Source organism: Hyperolius riggenbachi, chromosome 12 (assembly GCF_040937935.1).
Source record: "Hyperolius riggenbachi isolate aHypRig1 chromosome 12, aHypRig1.pri, whole genome shotgun sequence".
Taxonomy (NCBI): domain Eukaryota; kingdom Metazoa; phylum Chordata; class Amphibia; order Anura; family Hyperoliidae; genus Hyperolius; species Hyperolius riggenbachi.
In genome coordinates this window covers 8,446,720-8,471,148 of record NC_090657.1, presented here as the reverse complement: position 1 = coordinate 8,471,148, position 24,429 = coordinate 8,446,720, and the positions used below count along the sequence as shown (strand labels likewise).

At 46.2% G+C, this 24,429-nt stretch overlaps 1 protein-coding gene across 1 annotated transcript in view; it reads left to right on the top strand.

The window, feature by feature from the left end:
- The window catches only part of LOC137542331 (integrin alpha-IIb-like), a 157,037-nt gene that overhangs the window by 6,563 nt on the left and 126,045 nt on the right, over positions 1 to 24,429 (top strand). Inside the window, exons 2-5 of the mRNA XM_068264157.1 lie at positions 239 to 335; positions 8,394 to 8,524; positions 9,554 to 9,651; positions 14,359 to 14,518. Coding sequence (XP_068120258.1) covers positions 239 to 335; positions 8,394 to 8,524; positions 9,554 to 9,651; positions 14,359 to 14,518 — 486 coding nt within the window. The remainder of the gene's footprint in view (positions 1 to 238; positions 336 to 8,393; positions 8,525 to 9,553; positions 9,652 to 14,358; positions 14,519 to 24,429) is intronic.

The window sequence follows — 24,429 nt, the reverse complement described above, 5'->3', positions numbered from 1 at the left end:
GACAACTGTTCGCAAGAAGTCTTTTGAGTGGCAATAGAGACAGCAGTGGTAAGAGCTAGATGTTTCTTGTTGGTAGAGGCTGTTATCTGTGGACATTGTAGATAAGGCAAACTGGGAGGTTTGGCTAGTGGGAGTAGTTTGAGGTGTTTGCATTCTTGGAACATTGCTCTGTATCTACTTGAAACAGTTATCACAATGTTATTGTGTCTACTGCCTCTGATGGTTTCCTATACTCAAGCCCTAAATCTGGATAAGAAGAATGTGCAGATGTTTTCTGGACCACAAGGCAGCTACTTTGGATTTTCTTTTGACATCTACCAAGCTGCAGATAAAAGGTAAGTGCTCAGGATAAGACTAAATCTGTATAGAATATTATGCATTGAAGTGTACATAGAACTATGTTCAGCGCTACGGAAGATGCTAGTACTATATAAATTAATGATAAAAGAACTGCCGTCTTTAACGGTACTTTGAGTACATTGTCATGTGTTTAACTTTCTGTCAGAGGGACTTGCAGGCTAATCCCGACCCTTGTGATAGCTTACTATTGTTATGAAGGACCTAATTAACCTGTCAATATGTTTTTTTTGGAGATGTGGGATGAAATTGGAGTGCCTGGAGGAAAGGGAGAACAAAGAATATGCAAACAGTGTCTAAGCCTAGTTTCTAACACGGGACTCTAGTGCTGAAAGGCAAAAGTACTGTTCAGTACACTATGATAGATACATATGAGAGAACACATATTGTGGTGAGTGAAACTAAGTAGTAACTGCTTGTAAATTGTACTAGTTCAAAATTAGGCCTGTTTTTACGGGTGGGACAGGTGACCGCCTAGAGCGCAGTGAAGGAGTGGGCACAATAAAGGGGATCCATCTGAAAATGGCACCTGCGAATAATGGCACACGGTGTTGCCGCTAATCCGTTTGCCGCTTATCGCTATTTAAAGAGACTCCGTAACAAAAATTGCATCCTGTTTTTTATCATCCTACAAGTTCCAAAAGCTATTCTAATGTGTTCTGGCTTACTGCAGCACGTTCTACTATCACCATCTCTGTAATAAATCAACTTATCTCTCTCTTGTCAGACTTGTCAGCCTGTGTCTGGAAGGCTGCCAAGTTCTTCAGTGTTGTGGTTCTGCTATGAACTCCCCCTTCCACGCCCCTCTATGCACACTGCCTTTGTGTTATTTAGGATTAGAGCAGCTTCTCTCTTCTCTCTTATCTTTTACAAGCTGGATAAATCGTCCTCTAAGCTGGCTGGGCTTTCACATAGTGAGGAATTACAGACAAGGGCAAAGCTATTTGCAGGAAGAAAAGAGCAGCCTGAAACTTCAGTGCATGAGAGATGCAGGGGGAAAGAAACACACAAATGATCTCTTGAGATTCAAAAGGAAGGGTGTATACAGCCTGCTTGTGTATGGATGTATTTTCTATGTGTGGACATACTGTACATCAACCTACTTCCTGTTTTGGTGGCCATTTTGTTTGTTTATAAACAAACTTTTTAAAACTGTTTTTAACCACTTTTAATGCGGCGAGGAACGGCAAAATTGTGTCAGAGGGTAATAGGAGATGTCCCCTAACGCACTGGTATGTTTACTTTTGTGCGATTTTAACAATACAGATTCTCTTTAACGTTAAAGCCTTATTGTTATTTAACGTTAAAGCCTTATTGTTATTCAGCGTTAAAGCCTTATTGTTATTTAGCATTAACACACAGAACCTTCTCTGTACCTACCCCTAATCCCCCCCTGGTGGTGCCTAACCCTAACCACTTCCCTGGTGGTGCCTAACCCTAAGACCCCCTGGTGGTGCCTAATCCTAACCACCCCCTGGTGGTGCCTAACCCTAACCACCCACCTGGTGATGCCTAATCCTAACCACCCCCCTGGTGGTGCCTAACCCTAACCACCCCCCTGACCACCCCCTGGTGGTGCCTAACCCTAAGACCCCCCTGATGGTGCCTAACCCTAACCTTAACAGTGTTACATTAAATCCATTTTGCAGTTAAATAACGTCTGCAGTTTGGCTTATGTAGGGCGCTATTGATAAATAACGTTACTGTGGGCAATAACGTCTGCTGTTTGGCAAATGAACGGCACTATTGATAAATACCGTTAGTGTGTGCCTTTTCTTTTTTTTTTTCCCTGTGCGCCATTATTATGCAGTACTAACGATAAATAGCGATAAGCGTATCTTTTTAATGCGGCGCCATTTTTATGCATAGGCGCTGTGCGCCATTATTCACTGATCCGCAATAAAGGAGGTGGAAGCAGCAGCACAATAGAACTCAGCCACTGGGAGAGGGACCTGGGTCCCCCTCTGTGCTACCTCCTCCATTGAAGAGTTGTCCGGCAGCAGGGTGTTAGCAATTACCTTCCGGGCTCCAGGCGGAGCAATTGCTAACACCCCGCCGCCGGACATCTCTTCAATGGAGGGGGTAGCACGGAGGGGGATCCGAGGCGAGGGAGGAAGGAGTCGGGTCCCTCTCCCAGAGTCCCTTTGTGTGGATGCTCCCCCCTTCTCTATATAGCCACAGCCTGCCTGGGGGGGGTACTTTGGCTGACTAACCTATACAGGGGGCACCTATGGCTGGCTAACCTATACTGGAGGCATCTATGACTGCCTACCTATTGTAGGGGCACCTATGGCTGGCTAACCTATACTGGGGGCACCTATGGCTGACTAACCTATACTGGGGGCACCTATGGCTAACTAACCTATACTGGGGGCACCTATGACGGGATAACCTATACTGGGTGCACCTATGACTGGCTAACCTATACTGGAGGCACCTATGACGGGATAACCTATACTGGGGGCATCTATGACTGGCTACCTATTGTAGGGGCACCTATGGCTGGCTAACCTATACTGGGGGCACCTATGGCTGACTAACCTATACTGGGGGCACCTATGGCTGACTAACCTATACTGGAGGCACCCGTGACAGGCTAACCTATACTGGGGGCACCTATGGCTGGCTAACCTATACTGGGGGCACCTAAGGCTGGCTAACCTATACTGGGGACACCTATGACTGGCTAACCTATACTGGAGGCACCTATGACGGGATAACCTATACTGGGGTCACCTATGACGGGATAACCTATACTGGGGTCACCTATGACGGGCTAACCTGTACTGGGGCACCTATGGCTGGCTAACCTATACTGGGGGCACCTATACCTGGCTACCTATACTATGGGCACCTATACCTGGCTACATATACTGGGGTCACCTGTGACGGGCTAACCTATACTGGGGCACCTATGGCTAGCTAACCTATACTGGAGGCACCTATGACTGGCTAACCTATACTGGAGGCACCTATGATGGGATAACCTATACTGGAGGCACCTATGGCTGGCTAACCTATGCTAGGGGCACCTATGGCTGGCTAACCTATACTGGGGGCACCTATGGCTGACTAACCTATACTGGGGGCACCTATGGCTAACTAACCTATACTGGGGGCACCTATGACGGGATAACCTATACTGGGTGCACCTATGACTGGCTAACCTATACTGGAGGCACCTATGACGGGATAACCTATACTGGGGGCATCTATGACTGGCTACCTATTGTAAGGGCACCTATGGCTGGCTAACCTATACTGGGGGCACCTATGGCTGACTAACCTATACTGGGGGCACCTATGGCTGACTAACCTATACTGGAGGCACCCGTGACAGGCTAACCTATACTGGGGGCACCTATGGCTGGCTAACCTATACTGGGGGCACCTAAGGCTGGCTATCCTATACTGGGGACACCTATGACTGGCTAACCTATACTGGAGGCACCTATGACGGGATAACCTATACTGGGGTCACCTATGACGGGCTAACCTGTACTGGGGGCACCTATGGCTGGCTAACCTATACTGGGGGCACCTATACCTGGCTACCTATACTATGGGCACCTATACCTGGCTACATATACTGGGGTCACCTATGGCTGGCTAACCTATACTGGGGACACCTATGGCTAGCTAACCTATACTGGGGACACCTATGGCTAGCTAACCTATACTGGAGGCACCTATGACTGGCTAACCTATACTGGAGGCACCTATGACGGGATAACCTATACTGGAGGCACCTATGGCTGGCTAACCTATGCTAGGGGCACCTATGGCAGTCGGCATTATATGCTCAGCCAGAGTAGGGCACAAGAGAGCTCAGATAATTGGCTAGTGACAACGGAAGCATGGCGAGAATGTGGTGGGAGGGAGGAAGAGCCCCCCCCCCTCTTGCTTTTTAGAATACACAGGGGTTTTATTATGGTGCTAAATATTAACTGGTATACGTTTTTCCAGAAATTTCTTAGAGTTTTTGACTAGAAAAGGATCAGTAAGAGCTCCATTGTTATTTATTTTTAATAAAATGCATTTTTTTTTTTTATAATACGCATTTTTATTATTATTATTTATTGGATTTATATAGCGCCAACATATTACGCAGCGCTGTACAATAAATAGGATTACAGACAATGATAACAGGGGTGACAGCAATACAGGCAATAGACAATAGATACAACAATACAGGCAATAAGATACGCAACACAATGCCAGCCAGATCATACACTGGAGTGGTAGTGGTAAAATACAAGTTCCCATAATTGTGGGTAAAGTGCACACAGTCATGTATGTAAGGCTCACAATCTAGAGGGAGGGGTTGGTGACACGAACGGAGGGGGTGCATCAAGAAGTTCTTGGCAGAGAGGGTTAGGGCAGTGTTTTTACATTACAAAATGTATGATTTTTACATTTTGATGGACTTTATGGCATAGACTAGTGGTGTCTATTTTGGACATGCTGAGCAGTCTGTCAATGTATACAGGGATGGTAGAAGAATTTAAACTTGAGGAAAAAGGCTAAATAAGGAAGGATAGACAAAAAGACAAATAATCCCTTTTGAATATACAAAATTAGCCATTGACCCGTTTCATTATCCATAGACATTTAGAACGACTCGATCAGAAATTTCTCAGGCCTTCGACCAAAGATCCCAAATGTTATTTAATTTGTCAGGGCGCATCTAATTGTCGTTTTATTCAGTGGAAGGCTTTTATTGATACTGGTACACATAGTACTAGTACATTGTACTAGTTGGTGGTTATCTTTTCACCTCTACGCCATATGTTTCTTAGTATACAATAGTAGGTTTCACATTAAACATCTCACATTTATTATAAGAAGCACAGACTAACCAGCCAGCTCATGGTGACCCAGAACTCATTGGAGTGTGTAAGGGACTACAATGGTCCTAAAAGCCCCCTTACTAAGATGTTAAGAAAAACAAAAGTTTGCTTTCCTAAAACAGAAAGAATTTGTGATGATTCAGGTTGGAGTGAGCTCGAGATGTCTCCCAGGCACCACTGCTGAATATATGCAAATTAACCATTGTACCCTTAGAAGCTAAACACACCTCCAGAACCGCTGGAATGCAATGATGTGTCAGCTTGTTAATTGTACAGAGCCATAATAATCCAACATGCATACAGACTGTTTCGGATTGGTTGGATTATTATGGCTCTGTACAAATTAACAAGCTGACACATCATTGCATTCCAGCAGTTCTGGAGGTGTGTTTAGCTTCTAAGGGTACAATGGTTAATTTGCATATATTCAGCAGTGGTGCCTGGGAGACATCTCGAGCTCACTCCAACCTGCATTATCGCAAATTCTTTCTGTTTTAGGAAAGCAAAGTTTTGTTTTTCTTATTATAAGAAATCAGCAATGATTATACCCAAAATACAGAACTTTAGCGTGAAGCTAGATTGTAAGCTCACAAGGGCAGGGACCTCCTCCTAGTGTTTCTCATACTGCTGTTATTTTAACATATGTACATGTACCAACTACACATCAACTATGTATGTATCTGTATTTATTCTATTCAATGTCATAACTGTACAGTGTCTTGTATTTCTTATGTATATTTGTTCCCCATTATTTGTTTGTATTATGTACAGCGCTACGGAAGATGCTGCCGCTATATAAATAAAGCATCATAATAATAATAATAATAGCTATATAAGGGAGTTTAAAGAGAGTCTGAAGCGAGAATAGATATCGCTTCAGACCTCATATATAGCAGGGGCATGTGTGCGGCTTAATGGGGGTCCCTGATCCCCCAAATATCCTCCGTGCAGCGGGGGATCGCTTCCGCATAGAGGCAGGGCTAACCGCCTCAGCCCTGCCCCACGCGCGTCTATCAGACGCGTACCTCCGCCTCTCCCCGCCCCTCTCAGTCTTCCTTCACTGAGAGGGGCGGGGGAGAGGCGGCGATGCGCGTCTGATAGACGCGCGTGAGGCAGGGCTGTAGCCGTTAGCCCTGCCTCCAGGAAGGAAAATCCTGCGACCAAGTCTGCGACCAAGGCTTGCGGGGGGTGGGTTGGGAGGTCAGGGACCCTCATTCAGCCGCGGGATAGCGGCGGTTTAGCAGGGGCACACATGCCCCTGCTATATATGAGAGCTGAAGCGAGATTTAGTCTCGCTTCAGTGTCTCTTTAAAGAGAATCTGTATTGTTAAAATCGCACAAAAGTAAACATACCAGTGCGTTAGGGGACATCTCCTATTACCCTCTGTCACAATTTCGCCGCTCCCCGCCGCATTAAAAGTAGTCAAAAACAGTTTTAAAAAGTTTGTTTATAAACAAACAAAATGGCCACCAAAACAGGAAGTTGGTTGATGTACAGTATGTCCACACATAGAAAATACATCCATACACAAGCAGGCTGTATACAGCATTACTTTTGAATCTCAAGAGATCATTTGTGTGTTTCTTTCCCCCTGTTCTCATGCACTGAAGTTTCAGGCTGCTCTTTTCTTCCTGCAAACAGCTTTGCCCTTGTCTGTAATTCCTCAGTATGTGAAAGCCCAGCCAGCTCAGAGGATGATTTATCCAGCGGAGAAGCTGCCCTAATCTAAATAATACACAGGCAGTGTGCATAGAGGGGCCTGGAAGGGGGAGTTCATAGCAGAATCACAACACTGAAGAACTTGGCATCCTTCCAGACAGAGGCTGACAAGTCTGACAAGGGAAAGATACATTGATTTATTACAGAGACTGTGATAGTAGAAAGTGCTGCAGTAAGCCAGAACACATTAGAATAGCTTTTGGAACTTGTAGGATGATAAAAAACAGGATGCAATTTTTGTTACGGAGTCTCTTTAAGTGTGAGCAGGATTTTCTAAATGCAAACCTGAACTCAGAACATCCTCTCTGCGCTAAATTTGGGCAAATACAGTTTGTAATTTTAAACCCTTAATTGTCAGGGTGTCAGGCTGGTCTGGTCAATGACTATAGGTCAGGCTGTATGGCCATATGACTGACCTATAGCCCAGCCAGGGCCGTAACACCTGCACAAACTCCTACCTAGCACAGAACTACAATAACCATGCAGGTAGATGTAGCATACAGACTGACAGATAGTAATCCACCAAACAGAACCAATAACAATCATACAAAGCACAGTATTTACAATGATATAGTCACCTGAGGCCTGGAGGATGAGGCAATCCAGATGAGTCACATGACTGCAAGCAGGAGTGATGAATGCAGATCAGATGCTTTAGAGATAGCCTGGCCAGTACTAGCCAGATGTTAGGGCTGTTTGGCATTGCCACGCGTCTGTCTAGGTGGCCATACACTCGTTAGATTAGCAGCAGGTAGATCATCAGATAGATTTCTGATCTATCTGATGTGTTTAGGAACATTTTTTACTAGGAACAGATTTCCAATAGATTTCAGTATGAAATCTGTTGAAAATCGATCTGATGGCATTTTTTTGCCATCAGATTTCCATTAGGTCCAATGCAAAATGATAAGCAATCTCAACAGATCGACCTAGATTTTCCAGCATGTCAGATCGATTGAAATCGGCCGCAAATTGATCGGTCAATCGATTTCGAATGATCGATTTTGATCGATCGGACGCTAATCGGCTCAGTGTATGGGCCCCTTAAAGCGGACCCAAACCAAACATTTTTTTAATTAAAAATATTTAGTTGCACCACTCTGACACATACAAAGAAAAACACTCCATCAAGCCTATGAGCATTTCAGTGCATGCTTTTCACCCTTCTCTTTCCATAACTAGGGTTATACTGGGGGCAGCCATTAGCAATTCCTCCATTGCCGGACACCATCTACTCCACCAGTCTGCCGGATTCTGTCCCGGCAATATGAAAGGAAGGGAGGGGTTCCTCCAATGAATGTAAAATATTTTATATTTGCCATCATGCAGCTGAAAAAAGGCTGCTATTTATTATTATAATTTAGAAAATAGATTTTATTTCTGAAATCTTGTATTTTTAATTTGGGTCCACTTTAAGAATATCTGACCTAACAGTAAATGTGTGACTTTTGTTTTCTCTAACATAGGATGAATGTAGTTGTGGGCGCTCCAAGGCTTAATTCATCTCTAGCAAACGGCATGAATGGAGGAGGCGTATTCCTGTGCCCGTGGGGATCCAACGTCACCGCATGCTCCCGTATACCATTTGATAAAACAGGTACAGGCATCAATATGAATACAGGTTGAATAAGATGCATCTCTGTGCTTATGGTGGTTCTACAGCAGTAATGTTTTCGTTTCATTTTCGTTCTCACTATGGGGAGGATCATTCACGACGTCACTGAAGTCATGCGCAAGTCCCGGTCCTCCCCGTAGTGAGGACCGGAGCTGAGCGGGAGGCTGCTTGAACGCTGGATCCCGGCATGGTAATATATTCAGCTGGCAATCGGGGGGATTGCAGCCAATCAGGGGGTGTCGGAAGACAATACTAGCTAGCGTAGTGCTAGCTAGTATCTAACAGACATAAGTACATAAACAGAATCATTCCGGCGATCTCCGATCTGCAGTAAAACCTCTGCAGCATGCACAGTGTTGGGCATACCGCTAAGGAGGGATGAGGTGGCACTTTTAATTTTACATGACACAGTCTCCTAATTTACATATACCACCTGTTTCTAAACCTTATGGTGGCCATACACGATGCAATAAAAATGTTCGATGATCCCGTTTATTCGATCTAAATGATCGAATCGAATGAAAGTTGAAAAAACTATTTTTTCGATCAAGAAATTCGAACGCTTGCCGGAAAAATCTTTATATTTGATCTAAAGGAATAATCGAACTAAATTATCTAATCGAAAAAAAATGAAAACATTGTACCATGGATGGCCACCCTTACATTGACCTAAAACCTTCCTTGACCATCCAAGCCCCTTGAAAAATTCATATTTGCTTATGTAAATGAAATGATAGTAGTAGTTCATATTCAGTTCTCCAGATCAGTGTTCCCCAACCCTGTCCTCAGTGCCCACCAACAGTGCATGTTTTGTATAAAGCCACAGAGGCAGTTAATCAGCTCTGCAGAGACACTAATTCTCTCACCTGTGCATGTTTGTGAATTCCTGCAAAACACGCACTGTTGGTGGGCCTTGAGGACAGGGTTGGGGAACTCTGCTCCAGGTAGTCTACCTGTTATGACTTCTCTCTCACAGCGATGTGTCATCTTTGTAGTGTTGTCTTTCCACAGGTGACAGAAGTGAAGTGGACGAGAGAGGCATAATGACTGTACACAAGTCCAATCAGTGGCTTGGAGCAACTGTCAGAATACGGAAGAGCAGCATTGTGGTAGTGTGATTTTATTTTGTTATGTGTGTGTGTCCTGTGTGTGTGTGTGTCCTGTGTGTGTGTGTGTCCTGTGTGTGTGTGTGTCCTGTGTGTGTCCTGTGTGTGTGTGTGTGTCCTGTGTGTGTGTGTGTGTGTCCTGTGTGTGTGTGTGTGTGTGTGTGTGTGTCCTGTGTGTGTGTGTGTGTGTGTCCTGTGTGTGTGTGTGTGTGTGTGTGTGTGTGTCTGTCTGTCCTGTGTGTGTGTGTGTGTGTGTGTGTCCTGTGTGTGTTATACAATTGAAAACTATTCCCTTTTGAGATACATTTTTTTATCTTCAAGTTTTGCACAAGTCTTGTATATTCCATTTATCTTACTTCTGTTATGAGATTAGTCTTCTTTTATCCCGCCTCGTTGTTGAGCTAAATGCAATTTTGCCTTCTTAAAACAGAAGGTATTTGTAGTAATTCAGCTGTAAGTGAGCAGTTATGTTGTCCCATGATGCTTCACTCCCAAATATGCAAATCTTCTCTTTCTGCCTCTGTAAGCAGGGCTGCATGCACACCCACAAGAACCGCTTGTGTATAGTGAGCCTGTAGCTAATGATTTTTACAGAGCCACACCAATCCAATATGCATACGACTGTTTTGGACTTTTTGGTCCTCATCAGTGCATGGCCTGGATTGATGTGGCTCTATGGGATGGGCTTGGGCCAGTATGATGTATGTGTGTTGGCAGCCCCGTTTCTAGGGGCGTGCAGGTCGTGCGGCCGTTCTGAGCACTTAAGGAGGGTGGAGCCTCGGCTGCGGGGAGGGCGGCTCAACTTCTCCCTTCCTTCCTCTCCCTGAGTCCGCCCTCCGTGCTCCCCCATCAGGCTGCAAAGTTTGGGGGTGGGCGCAATTTTTACACCCTCGTCCTGGGTGCAATTTAGCCTAGAGCTCCCCTGTGTGTTGGACTGATGTGGCTCTGTAAAATGTATTCGCCATAGGTTCACTATACACCAGCAGCTCTGGATGTGCAGTCTTGCTTTCAGGGACATACTGATATGATTTGCATATTGAGGAATTCTGCATCATCGGACATCACAACCTTTTTGTTTTTATACCTTCCTAGTGGTTGTAGATCCTCATTGTTGAGATGTCACAGTCCCTCTATGCTCCTCATCTGTCCCTCTTACAACTACTACATCTCTTTATATAATTTGCAAGTGTCCCTGTGTCCTGTTTTGTCCGCGTCAGTGCTTTTTTGCACTGCGCATGTGCAGGGACGCAGATACGGGGCCAGAAGTGTGCAGGCGCGCACATGTGCATGGCGGGCGTGCATGCGCAGTGACAGACCTAGCCCGTTTTTAGACGGGCTAAGGTCACTAGTATATTTATAATTTGTATACAACCTCTGCATTATTGTATATTTTTTGAAGTGCAATTAGGGCTTTATATCATGAAAATTGACTTTTGCTTATGAACGTTAAAGGGACACTTAAGTCAAACAAAAAAAAAGAGTTTTACTCACCTGGGGCTTCCAATAGCCCGCTGCAGCTGTCCGGTGCCCTCGCTGTCTCCCTCCGATCCTCCTGGCCCCACCGGCAGCCACTTCCTGTTTCGGTGACAGGAGCTGACAGGCTGGAGACGCGAGTGATTCTTCGCGTTCCTGGCCACAATAGCGCCATCTATGCTGCTATAGCATATATCATATACCATATAGCAGCATAGACGGTGCTAATGTGTCTGGGAATGCGAAGAATCACTCGCGTCCCCAGCCTGTCAGCTCCTGTTACCGAAACAGGAAGTGGCTGCTGGCGGGGCCAGGAGGATCGGAGGGAGACAGCGAGGGCACCGGACAGCTGCAGGGGGCTATTGGGAGCCCCAGGTGAGTAAAACTCATTTTTTTTTGTTTGACTTAAGTGTCCCTTTAAATTCCCTGTTAAAGGAGATGTCCTGGGCCAGACAGGATGTTCTTTGCTGAAATATTTATAAGTCTAAAATTGTCCTCTTTTGCCATTTTTTTTTTTAAAATGGAGACGTATGGGTAGGTCATCAGATTCTCCTTCCACTACACAGGACAAGTGATGCTTTCACACTCATTAACCACTTCACCCCAAAGCGGTTTTTACCCTACCGGACAAGAGTGATTTTCCCCTTTCAGTGCTCATCCCTTTCATTTGCCAATAGCTTAATCACTACTAATCACAATGAAATGATCTATATCTTGTTTTTTCACCACCAATTGGGCTTTTTGGGGTTGATATTTGTTTTCAGTAATTACTTTATTTTCTAAAGGGAAAAAAAAGGGAAAAATAAAGAAATACACTATTTCTACAATTTCATCCCCTAAGGTTTTAATATAAACACTGCTACTGGGCATAAAACCCACACATTGTATCTGCCTATTTGTCCTGCTTATCACAAGATATTCATTATGTCCCTAGTGCAAAGTATGGTGACAGTATATTATAGATAAAGGTGTCTTTTTTCTATTTTTTTTTTTCACTAATCTCACGTGCACCCGCGAGGAAACACACGTGCACAAGCGGGAGCGCGCACGCGCACAGCGGCAGCAGCATTGTTTGACTTATAAAAATGTCGTGGAGCCATTAAGAGGCTCTAGCAGGACGTTTTTATAAGTCTGGTTGTCATTAAGTGGTTAACTTGGGTTTGTAGTGAGTAAACTTGCAAGCAAAGTGTCATTGACTGGTCTACCATTTAGTTTCAAAATCTTTTATTGTCATTAGCAAAATACACATAAAAAACTGCATCAAAGTGTAAACATGGTACAGTATGCTAAAAGCCTTTTTGTTCATCACAATCAAGAAAGGAAATGTATAACTTAAACCTCTCCAGGATAACATTGTTCGATGAATATCCCCCAAAAAAGAGAATTTATAGCAGTGGTCAAATTGAAGATAAAGTAAGTTTATAGAGTAAACGTTCTATTAACAGAGAGAATCAAGGCATATTTAGCACAGAGATAGTGGAAACCAGCCCTTATCCTTTATGTCTATCTCTCCAGTACAGCCAAGGCTGCCAGATTCAAAAGCTTTTGTGATAGCGTTCATTTTTTCACAAATCATAATATCATTTATTTTGTGTAATAGTAGGGAGAAAGTCGAAGTTCTCCAACTAGAGGTTAGTAAAGTTTTGGTTGCTAATGCAATTTATTGAAGTAGCCTTTGTTGTGGTTTTTTTTAGTCTGGATAGGTCCCAGAAGAAATATCAAGGGAGTCTTTAGGATCGATTAATTTAGCATGTGTAGCAACCCTATCCCAGAGTCTGGCAGCCTTTGGGCATGCCCACCATATGTGGACATGGACTGGTCTACCATTTAGGCTGGTTTCACACCAGGACGTTGCGTTAGAGGGGACGTTAAGGTCGCATAACGTGCCCCTATCGCAACGCCTGGTGCTCTCTAATGTGGACGTCAGAGTGAGCCGTGTTGTGCAGCTCACTCTGGCGTCCGTGATGCCGTGATGCGTACTCTTGGACGCATGCGGCATCACGTGGTCCCGCCTGGCCAATCGCCGCACAGAGCGGCCGCTCCAGGAAGTAAACACTGCACGTCACTGAGTGCAGTGAATATTAATTAGCCATGCGCCCGGCTGCTCTCCGCTCCTCCCCAACTTCACTGAGCATGTGCAAGCAGTGTAAAGCGGCTTTGCCGCGTGTAAAGTACTGCATGCAGTACGTTGTCTTATGGCGCAGCGTTACAATGTAACGCAACGTGGGCACTGTGAACAGCCCATTGATTTTTTTATTGCTGTGCGGTGGGGTGCGTTACAGGCTGCTCTAACGTGCGCCTGTAACGTCCCGCTGTGAAACCAGCCTTAAAGTGTACCAGAGCTGAATAAAAGAAAAAGATTTATACATACCTGTGGCTTCCTCCAACCTTTCCGATTGGATCCCTCCCACGCCGCCGTCCTCCGCTACCAGCAGCTCCGGTATCGGGACCTGTTACTTCAGCCAGTCGGGGCCAGTCTATGCAGGAGAAGTGCGCCTTCTACGCATCTCTACAGCGGCTGCTCAAGAGATATGCAAAGAGCGCACCTTTCTTATGTCAGACTGGCCCCGACTGACAGAAGTGACAGCACCCGATACCGGAGCTGCTGGTAGCGGAGGACGGCGGCATGGGAGGGATCTGAGTGGATGGGATTTGAGAAACCCCAAGTATGTATAAATCTTTTTTTTTTTTTATACAGCTCTGGTTCTCTTTAAGCTGAGATCACACTAGTGCAGGGGGTGCAGTGCAGGTGCAGAGAGCCACCAGGTGGACATGTGGACCATTCATCAATTCACTTTCTCTACTAGGATTTCTTCTAGGTAATATTTTCACATCTTGTCAATAAAACAAATTTTAAGCCACCAGCAAACAGGAACATTTTGACAGAACCTTTTCACCTGGTGATTTGAACTTGTTGGGGGTTTATTATCACTCTTTTTGTCAGTTTTTTAGACAGGAGATTGGACAAAGCTGAAGGTAAAGTAGTCCTATTCTCTGATAGTGTTTCCCTGTTATATTTCTCCAGGCCTGTGCTCCTTTCCTATTATCTGATAGTGTTTTCCTGTTATATTTCTCCAGGCCTGTGCTCCTTTCCTATTCTCTGATAGTGTTTTCCTGTTATATTTCTCCAGGCCTGTGCTCCTTTCCTATTCTCTGATAGTGTTTTCCTGTTATATTTCTCCAGGCCTGTGCTCCTTTGCTATTCTTTGACAGTGTTTTCCTGTTATATTTCTCCAGGCCTGTGCTCCTTTCCAGGAATATAATTTTAGCATTCAAAAAAACCAGACCGACCAGTCGGGAAAAACTCCAACTGGAGCATGTTACTACACTGAAGATATGGAAAACTTCTATGAATTTGCTCCTTGTCGAAGCACTGATGGAGAGTCCAGTATTCCTGGTGTGTATGGCATTCAAAGATTAGCTTATATTGATACCCCAACATGTGTGACCAGAGCTCATCACCTTGAGACATTTGGAGCCTGTCAACAGGCACAAAAGCTGATGTCACCTGAAAACATAGTATTTGTTGCTTGGCTTTCCAGGACTTGGAGTGGGGCTACCTAATACTGGCTACCTATACTGGGGAGGTTGCTGCCTAATACTGGGGGCACACCTGTCTACCTATACTGGGGAGGGGGCTACCTAATACTGGGGGCACACCTGGCTACCTATACTGGGGAGGGGGCTACCTAATACTGGGGGCACACCTGGCTACCTATACTGGGGAGGGGGCTACCTAATACTGGGGGCACACCTGGCTACCTATACTGGGGAGGGTGCTGCCTAATACTGGGGGCACACTTGGCTACCTATACTGAGGAGGGGGCTACCTAATACTGGGGGCACACCTGGCTACCTATACTGGGAAGGGTGCTGCCTAATAGTGGGAGTACACTTGGCTACCTTAACTTGGGAGGTGGCTGCCTAATACCGGTACACATCTGACTACTTATATTGGGGAGGGGCTACTTAATACTGAGCGCACATCTGGATACCTAAACTGTGGAGGGGGCTTCTGAATACTGGGGGCACACCTAGTTACCTATACTGGGATTGGGGCTGCCTAATACTTGGGGAACACCTGGCTATATCTGAACTTGGGAGGGGGGCTGCCTAATACCGAAGACACACCTGACATTTATTTTGGAGACGGGACTGCTTAATACTGGGGGAACACCTGGCTACCTATACTGAGGGGGCTGCCTTATGCTGGGGGACACCTGTACTGGGGAGGGAGCTGCCTAATACTGGGGACACACTTGGTTACCTAAACTGTACAGGGGGCTGCCTACTACTGAGGGCACATCTGGCTATTTATACTGGAGGAGTGGGCTAATTTATACTGGGAGCACACCTGTCTACATATACTGGAGGGAGGCTCATTGGCTACCTGAACTATGGTCGAACTAAGAATAGAGATGTCGCGAACCTCCGATTTTCGGTTCGCGAACCGGGTTCGCGAACTTCCGCAGAAGGTTCGGTTCGCGGAAAAATTCGCGAACCGCAATAGACTTCAATGGGGAGGCAAACTTTGAAAAATAGAAAAAATTATGCTGGCCACAAAAGTGATGGAAAAGATGTTTCAAGGGGTCTAACACCTGGAGGGGGGCATGGCGGAGTGGGATACATGCCAAAAGTCCCGGTGAAAAATCTGGATGTGACGCAAAGCAGCGTTTTAAGGGCAGAAATCACATTGAATGCTAAATTGCAGGCCTAACGTGCTTTCAAACATCTTGCATGTGTATACATCAAACAGGGAGTGTAATTAGAGTACTGCTTCACACTGACACACCAAACTCACTGTGTAACGCACCGCAAACAGCTGTTTGTGTAGTGACGGCCATGCTGGACTACTGCGCAACATGGCGTGATTGCTCTTCCTCACTCAGTGATGTCAGGTAATGTGTGACTTCCTTCTCAACTTTCCATGGCATTGTTAAAAGGCTTACGTTTTGTTTTTAATTTACATTTTCTACTTGCTGTGTACTTGTTCAGTACCGCTACAATGAGAATCCTGTGGAGGCGGGCAAGTCTGCCATTGTGACCCCGGGTAATGGCCGGGGAATGAGAGGTTTGAATCCGGTGTGGAGCCTGAGCAACGGCTACCACTACACATCCAAGGAGGGCAGCGGGCAGGCATGCACGCCCGCCCGCCCCGAGGTAGTGACCAAAAATAACAATACAGGAGGAGGACTTTCGAGGCCCTGCTGTGTATTTGAAATGAATGTACTTTAAATCCTTTAACGAGAACCAGTTATGGCGGGCAAAGATGACACCACATTCCTTTCACGAGAATCATATGGAGGCGGGCAAGTCTGTCATTTGTGACCCCGGGTAATGGCCGGGGAATGAGGGATGGAATCCGGTGTGGAGCCTGAGAAACGGCTACCACTACACATCCAAGGAGGGCAGCAGGTAGGCATGCACGCCCGCCCCGAGGTCGTGACCAAAAATAACAATACAGGAGGCGGACTTTCGAGGCCCTGCTGTGTATTTGAAATGAATTAACTTTAAATCCTTTAACGGGAATCCGTTATGGAGGGCAAGTCTGCCATTGTCACCGCGGGGAATGAAGGTTGGATTGTGGCCCGAAGTGGGAGCCTGCTGAGACCCATGCCGTAGCTGCCCTGACCGTGCTTTGCAGACCAGGCATCTGTGGTCAGATGGACCCTTGAGCCAGCGGAAGACAAACCAAGTCGAAAGCATTTGCCAAGAATGTTTTACGGAGGGCAAGTTTTTTTGCCCTTTTTTTTAAATTTTTTGAAAATGATAGATGGTTGTATTTTTAAATTGTTTGAAAGTTTAGATGGTTGTATTTTTAAATTGTTTGAAAGTTTAGATGGTTGTATTTTTAAATTGTTTAAAAGTGTATCCATTCTTCCTCCCCCCAGCCACGAACAATACCATGGGAACGTGGAGCAGCAGAAGCCCCCTGTGACGGCTGCCACGGTTGTTCTCCGCTGCTTGTCTTTTGAGGGGTGCTTCTTTTCCTCAGGTGTTCTTGCTATAGCTGTTTGTGCCTTCTCTCCATGTGCCTTCGTAAGGCACTTGTCCCTACGTGAGAGTTGGCCTTTCCACGGCTCAATTTTTGCTGGCAGAGACAACAGATGGCTTTGCTCCGATCTGAGACACACATGTGAAAAAATTTCCAAACCGCTGAGCCCCCCTGGGGTGATGGCGCTACGGTGGCATCAGCAGCAGCTGACGTTGAAGGGCATGTGTGCTCCCTGGCCATAGCTGGCGATACATGGCACCGGACACTGCCCCCAGCTGTTTCTGAGGACGAGCTCCCTCTGCTTCTATCATGGAGTCGTCTCCTCCTACTCCTCTCTGACTCCTCCTCTGAACTGTCCCCTTGGTCATCTCCTCTACCGGGAACATATGTGGTATCCGTATAATCGTCATCATAATCCTCCTGGCCAGCTGCGCTTTCCTCAGACACCTCCTCAAGTGCACCAACTTCAGGTGGTCCACCATCATCCCCATCCACACACGTTACGTCCATACTATCGCCACCTAACTCAGACGTATGAGGTGGTGTAACTGCGCCTTCTTGTTGTTGTTGCAGTAGAGGCTGGGAATCAGTGATTTCACCACCACCACCAAATAACTCCTGCGAAGTGTCAAATGCAGCGGATGTGGTGCTTGTTGTAGCGCTGGTGGCTGCGGGAGATGAGGTGTTCTGTGTTAAATACTCAATCACCTCCTCACGATTTTAGGAAGTGATGGCACGTGCCTTCTTCTGAGCACTGTATTTTGGGGCAGGTCCACATGAAATCACAGCAACACCACCTCGCACAGACCTGCCGGTGCCTGGTGGCCTTCCTCTGGGCCTGCCTCTACCTCTTCCTCTACCTGGTTTGTCCACTTTGTCCATCTCGGGGGTATGCTAGCTATATGCAGTGAGGTGGGTTCTCACTCAACACAACAGGTAGTTAGATGCAGTGAGGTGGCCAGGTGGGTTCACACTCAACACAACAGGTAGTTAGATGCAGTGAGCTGGGTTCACTCAACAGTAAAGGTACTTAAGATGCAGTGAGGTGGGTTCTCACTCAACACAACAGGTAGTTAGATGCAGTGAGGTGGCCAGGTGGGTTCACACTCAACACAACAGGTAGTTAGATGCAGTGAGCTGGGTTCACTCAACAGTAAAGGTACTTAAGATGCAGTGAGGTGGGTTCTCACTCAACACAACAGGTAATTAGATGCAGTGAGCTGGGTTCACTCAACACAAAGCTAGGTATATGCAGTGATGAGGTGGGTTAAGTAAACACAACAGGTACTGGGGTATATGCAGTACTGGGTAGTACAATGTGCAGCTCCCTGTCACACACACAGGCAGTCAGTCACTGAATGTGCTGGGCTGCTGGCAGTGGCACACACACTATTAATTAGCAAGGCTGTGCATGCAACAAAAGTGTCAGAAAAAAAAATGTACAGGTTGAGCTCTGAAAAGAGCTGTTGCTGGGTGCTTTAAAAGCAATATTAATCAGTCAGAAACAAGCAAAGCAGCCTAGAACCTAACTAATCTGTCCCTAAGAGAAAAAGTCTGCAGCAGCTGTCCCTTTCCTCTCTCTAGCAGGCACACGAGTGACTGTAATGGCCGCCGGAGGCTGCCTTATATAAGGGGGGGTGGGGCTCCAGGGCTTACTGTAGCCTGAATGGCTACAATGTGCCTGCTGACTGTGATGCAGAGGGTCAAAGTTGACCCTCATAGTGCATTATGGGGCGAATCGAACTTCCGGAAAAGTTCGCCTGGCGGAGGCGAACGCGAACCCCCAATGTTCGCCTGGAACCGTTCGCCGGCGAACCGTTCGGTACACCTCTAACTAAGAATAGGGGCATATTTGGCTTCCAGCAATGTTGCGGCCCCTCTGTGGCCTTTGAGTCAATAAGTTTGCCCACCCTTGGGTTGTCCATTGGTCTGAGTCCACAGAAGAGCTATTGTAGCACACCTGGCTGAAAAACTTAATGCATCATAGTTAGGGCTTGATTCATTAATAGCTAATGCGCCTGTCTGCGCGAGCTAATGTTAGTAGCGCAGGTTAAAAAGTAGACTGGCTACCAGTAGAATGGAGAATACTCTTCAAGATTGGACTGCTGACATTCAAATCCCTGCACAATCTGTACATGAAGGACTTGCTGAAGCTGCACCACACCTCTCACAACCTCAGATCAGCAAGTTCTATAAACTTGTCACTCCCAGAGTGCACCTCAAAACCTCTGGAGACAGAGCTTTCTGTCATGCTGCCCCTACTCTTTGGAACTCCCTGCCATGCGCAGTAAAGACAGCACCATCCCTGGAGCTATTCAAATCCAGACTGAAAAGCCACCTGCTTAGCCTGACATTGCCAGACTTATAGAATTCTTCCTCGATTTACCAATCAACCAATTATTGGTCTGAGCCATGCTTACGCACTTTGAGTCCTACGAGAGAAAAGCGCTCTACAAATGTTATTTGTTGTTGTTGTTAAAACTTACGCTCGACCCTCTCTGAGTAGCGTGCGCTTTTAAGGTACATGCAACTGTTGTCATTTACTCGCGATAGTGCCGTACCGCGACTGCAGGACTGGTAACTGGGACTCTCCTGCTAAAGATGAATAAACTCTGTTTGAAGCTTGCCCCCGCAAGATCTTTTCTATGGCGTGGATTAGAGGCAGCTCAGTGTCACACCCCCACCCACTACTCAGATGTAAGATACTTATGCTACTAAACACTACAGGTTATGGCAGACTTTTCATTGGATGTATATGGGAGGGTTGATGGGAAAACACAAGCTGGAGAAAAGAATAGAACAGTCGGGGTTAAGGACCTATAGTCGGTTCTGCCAACGGTTCGATTTCAAAAGACAGCTGGTGGAATAATCACATTTCCCAGAATTCACCAATACACCAAAAGGTAGTTTTATTGCTAAACACCATCCCAGCCTAGACAGACCATCATGGAACCTCTTGATGCAATACCCCCCTGCTATCTTGTCACCAACCCTTCCCTTTAGGTTGTAAGCCTTTGGCAGGGCCCTCCCTCCTTGTATACCTGATCATCAGGCCCGGATTTACATAACAGGAGCCTATAGGCACAGATGTCCTGGCACCTTAGATTTTGCCCTCCATCAACAGGGCCAGATTTCTGGGAAGGCCAGAAAAGGCCATGGCCTAGGGCGATAAAATCAGATAAGATAAGAAGGGCGGCATGACTTGGAGAGAGAAGAGGTCATATGTGTAAGTAAATCATCTCTTCTGGTCCCGCAGCGCAGCCAGCCGCACCCTGCTCTGCACTAATAGCTGAATTCCAGAGTTCCCTAATCCCTGCTTCTCCTTCTCACATTTCCTGGTGTGTTATAACAATCAGGATCAATCATAACAGTCACCTGATAATCCATTCCTCTAACTGTATGATGGACATACAGATGATGTGAGAAATACCAGAGATTTACATTACAAAGCAGATAGAACTTAGTTCCACTGAGTTTTAATGCAGGCATTCACAAACGCGTACGTACAAAAAGGGCGCCTGGACAAAAAGGGCGCGGGGTGTAAACTCTAAATAATAATTAATCATTAATAGGGTTTATAAATATAGTGTGCTATATTTCGTTTACAAATAATGTTTAACAAAATTATAAATCATTAAATAATGTTTATGAAATCGGAAATTGTGAAAACGTTAATCTTCCCTGTTTCAAAAGTTAAACTTATAATTACGTTTATAAAAAAACCAATAATATATGTTTAATTGTTATAATTGTATATTATTGTGAATAACCGTCATTTATGGTTTGTTGTTATAATAAAATTTGAAAATATTGTTTATAAAGATGATATAAATATAACTACGTTCGTAATAAATGTTGTGATACATTAGTAATTATTACTAAAATTTTACTAAAACTATACCTAAGCCTACTCTTACACAGAACCCTACCTGTACCTATCCCTAACCCCTAGACTCCCCTGTTGGTGCCTAAACCTAAGACCCCCCTGTTGGTGCCTAAACCTAAGACCCCCCTGTTGGTGCCTAAACCTAAGACCCCCCTGTTGGTGCCTAAACCTAAGACCCCCCTGTTGGTGCCTAAACCTAAGACCCCCCTGTTGGTGCCTAAACCTAAGACCCCCCTGTTGGTGCCTAAACCTAAGACCCCCCTGTTGGTGCCTAAACCTAAGACCCCCCCTGTTGGTGCCTAAGTAACCCTCCCTGTACCTACCCCTAACCCCTAGACCCCCCTCTTGGTGCCTAAACCTAGGACCCCCCTGTTGGTGCCTAAACCTAAGACCCCCCTGTTAATGCCTAAACCTAAAACCCCCCTGTTGGTGCCTAAACCTAAGACCCCCCTGTTAGTGCCTAAACCTAAGACCCCCCCCCTGTTGTTGCCTAAGTACCCCTCCCTGTACCTACCCCTAACCCCTAGACCCCCCTATTGGTGCCTAAACCTAAGACCCCCCTGTTGGTGCCTAAACCTAAGACCCCCCTTTATTATGTGGATAATAATGTTTTACTAATTGTGGATTCAAAAAAAATTTTGCAATTTACGTTACGTACTGATCGCTTTATTTTGTGAATAATAATGTTTTACAAACAGTAAGAGATAAAACTTTAAATAATGTTTTAATTATTTAAATAAGATAAATATGTTTATTATTTTCATAAACGTTATTCGGCACGGGTGCATTTTATAAACGTAAATCACCACAAGTTCAGTTATAAATCATTAAACATCGCCGGGCGCCGTTTGTAAACTTTATTTAGCTCCTGGCGCCGTTTATAAACTTTATTTAGCTCCGGCGCCCTTTTTTCCTACTCGGCGCCCATTAAACGCTATTTATTATGGGAGTGAATGGCGGCGCCCTTTTTGTCCACTAGCGGCATGCGCCCTTTTTTCCCAGCTCCTTCACAAACATCAGTTTCTTCACCTCTTTTACAGCTTTGACACTGACCCCAGCAGTTGTTAATTACTTTAACCCTAATTTATGACTTTCTCTTTTTTTTCTCTAGCTAGCAGTAATCTCTTGTCTGCTTTAGTTAGCTCTTTCCTGGCTCATTTTCTGTCTTTCATCTCCTAACATCTATGAGAACTACAGGGATAAAAATGCTGTTTGCTTCCCTTTCATTGCTAAACTGTCACTTTAAAGGACACCTGAGCGGTTACTACATCTATGCTAGTGTGTATGAATTGGCATCCTTCTGCTTTCCTGTAGCAGCAGAGCATTGTACCATCTTAGCCATCTGCGAAAGCAGAAAGTTTTGAATCAGGATGATACCATTTATTGGCTTAAAAGAAAAAGAGTAATCTTTCTGCTAATAAGCCTTCAACAGACTTTGTTCCCGTATACTGCCAATATGTTAGAGCACACCACCATATGTACATTCAGCATTCAAAAGAGATACGTAGATTTTTCAGCAAATATAAATAAATGTCATTCAGATGCTTTAAAGTGGAGCTGAACTCTTGCACAGGACAGAAGGAAAACAGAGAAATGCACCCTGTATGTATTTAGAGAGCCTGTCTGATTCCCCCTCATCTGTGTCTAATCACAAGTTGTAATTTATCTCTACACTGTGTCACCTGACTGCCACAACACCTAAGCTCATTTGAAAGCACAGGATGTTAAAAATATGTCTGCTTCCATAAAAGCAGGAAGTAGACACACTGCAGATTTATTGCAGGATTTGTATCAGCTATAACAAAGAAATGTTTTTATTGAAAGGTTATGTTGTTGCGTATCTTTTAGAGCAGAGAGGACGTTCTGGGTTCAGGTCCACTCCAATTATAACAGAACATCCAAAGTGCGTCTTGACAGGATGTTTGCTACTTACCTGTTCTCTGTTTTGGATGGGCTTCTCTCCATTGCACTGCCCTGCCACCTGCATGTGGCTCTGACTGCAGCCAGTCGCACAGAGGACAAAGAAGCAGCGCATGCTCTGGCCACTCGCGCTCCCTGCCACCTGTCTGTGGCTCTGACTGCAGCCAGTCACACAGAGGACAAAGAAGCAGCGCATGCTCTGGCCACTCGCGCTCCCTGTCACCTGTCTGTGGCTATGACTGCAGCCAGTCTCACAGAGGACAAAGAAGCAGCGCATGCTCTGGCCACTCACACTCCCTGACACCTGTTTGTGGCTCTGACTGCAGCCAGTCTCACAGAGGACAAAGAAGCAGCGCATGCTCTGGCCACTCACGCTCCCTGTCACCTGTTTGTGGCGCTGACTGCAGCCAGTCTCACAGAGGACAAAGAAGCAGCGCATGCTCTGGCCACTCGCGCTCCCTGCCACCTGTCTGTGGCTGTGACTGCAGCCAGTCGCACAGAGGACAAAGAAGCAGCGCATGCTCTGGCCACTCACGCTCCTTGTCACCTGTGTGTGGCTCTGACTGCAGCCAGTCGCACAGAGGACAAAGAAGCAGCGCATGTTCTGTCCACTCGCGCTCCCTGCCACCTGTTTGTAGCTCTGACTGCAGCCAGTCGCACAGAGGACAAAGAAGCAGCGCATGCTCTGGCCGCTCGCGCTCCCTGCCACCTGTCTGTGGCTCTGACTGCAGCCAGCCACACAGAGGACAAAGAAGCAGCGCATGCTCTGGCCACTCGCGCTCCCTGCCACCTCTCTGTGGCTCTGACTGCAGCCAGTCACACAGAGGACAAAGAAGCAGCGCATGCTCTGGCCACTCACGCTCCCTGTCACCTGTCTGTGGCTCTGACTGCAGCCAGTCGTACAGAGGACAAAGAAGCAGCGCATGCTCTGGCCACTCACACTCCCTGACACCTGTTTGTGGCTCTGACTGCAGCCAGTCTCACAGAGTACAAAGAAGCAGCGCATGCTCTGGCCACTCACGCTCCCTGTCACCTGTTTGTGGCGCTGACTGCAGCCAGTCTCACAGAGGACAAAGAAGCAGCGCATGCTCTGGCCACTCGCGCTCCCTGCCACCTGTCTGTGGCTGTGACTGCAGCCAGTCGCACAGAGGACAAAGAAGCAGCGCATGCTCTGGCCACTCACGCTCCTTGTCACCTGTGTGTGGCTCTGACTGCAGCCAGTTGCACAGAGGACAAAGAAGCAGCGCATGTTCTGTCCACTTGCGCTCCCTGTCACCTGTCTGTGGCTCTGACTGCAGCCAGTCGCACAGAGGACAAAGAAGCAGGGCATGCTCTGGCCACTCGCGCTCCCTGTCACCTGTCTGTGGCTCGGACTGCAGCCAGTCGCACAGAGGACAAAGAAGCAGCGCATGCTCTGGCCACTCGCGCTCCCTGTCACCTGTCTGTGGCTCTGACTGCAGCCAGTCACACAGAGGACAAAGAAGCAGCGCATGCTCTGGCCACTCGC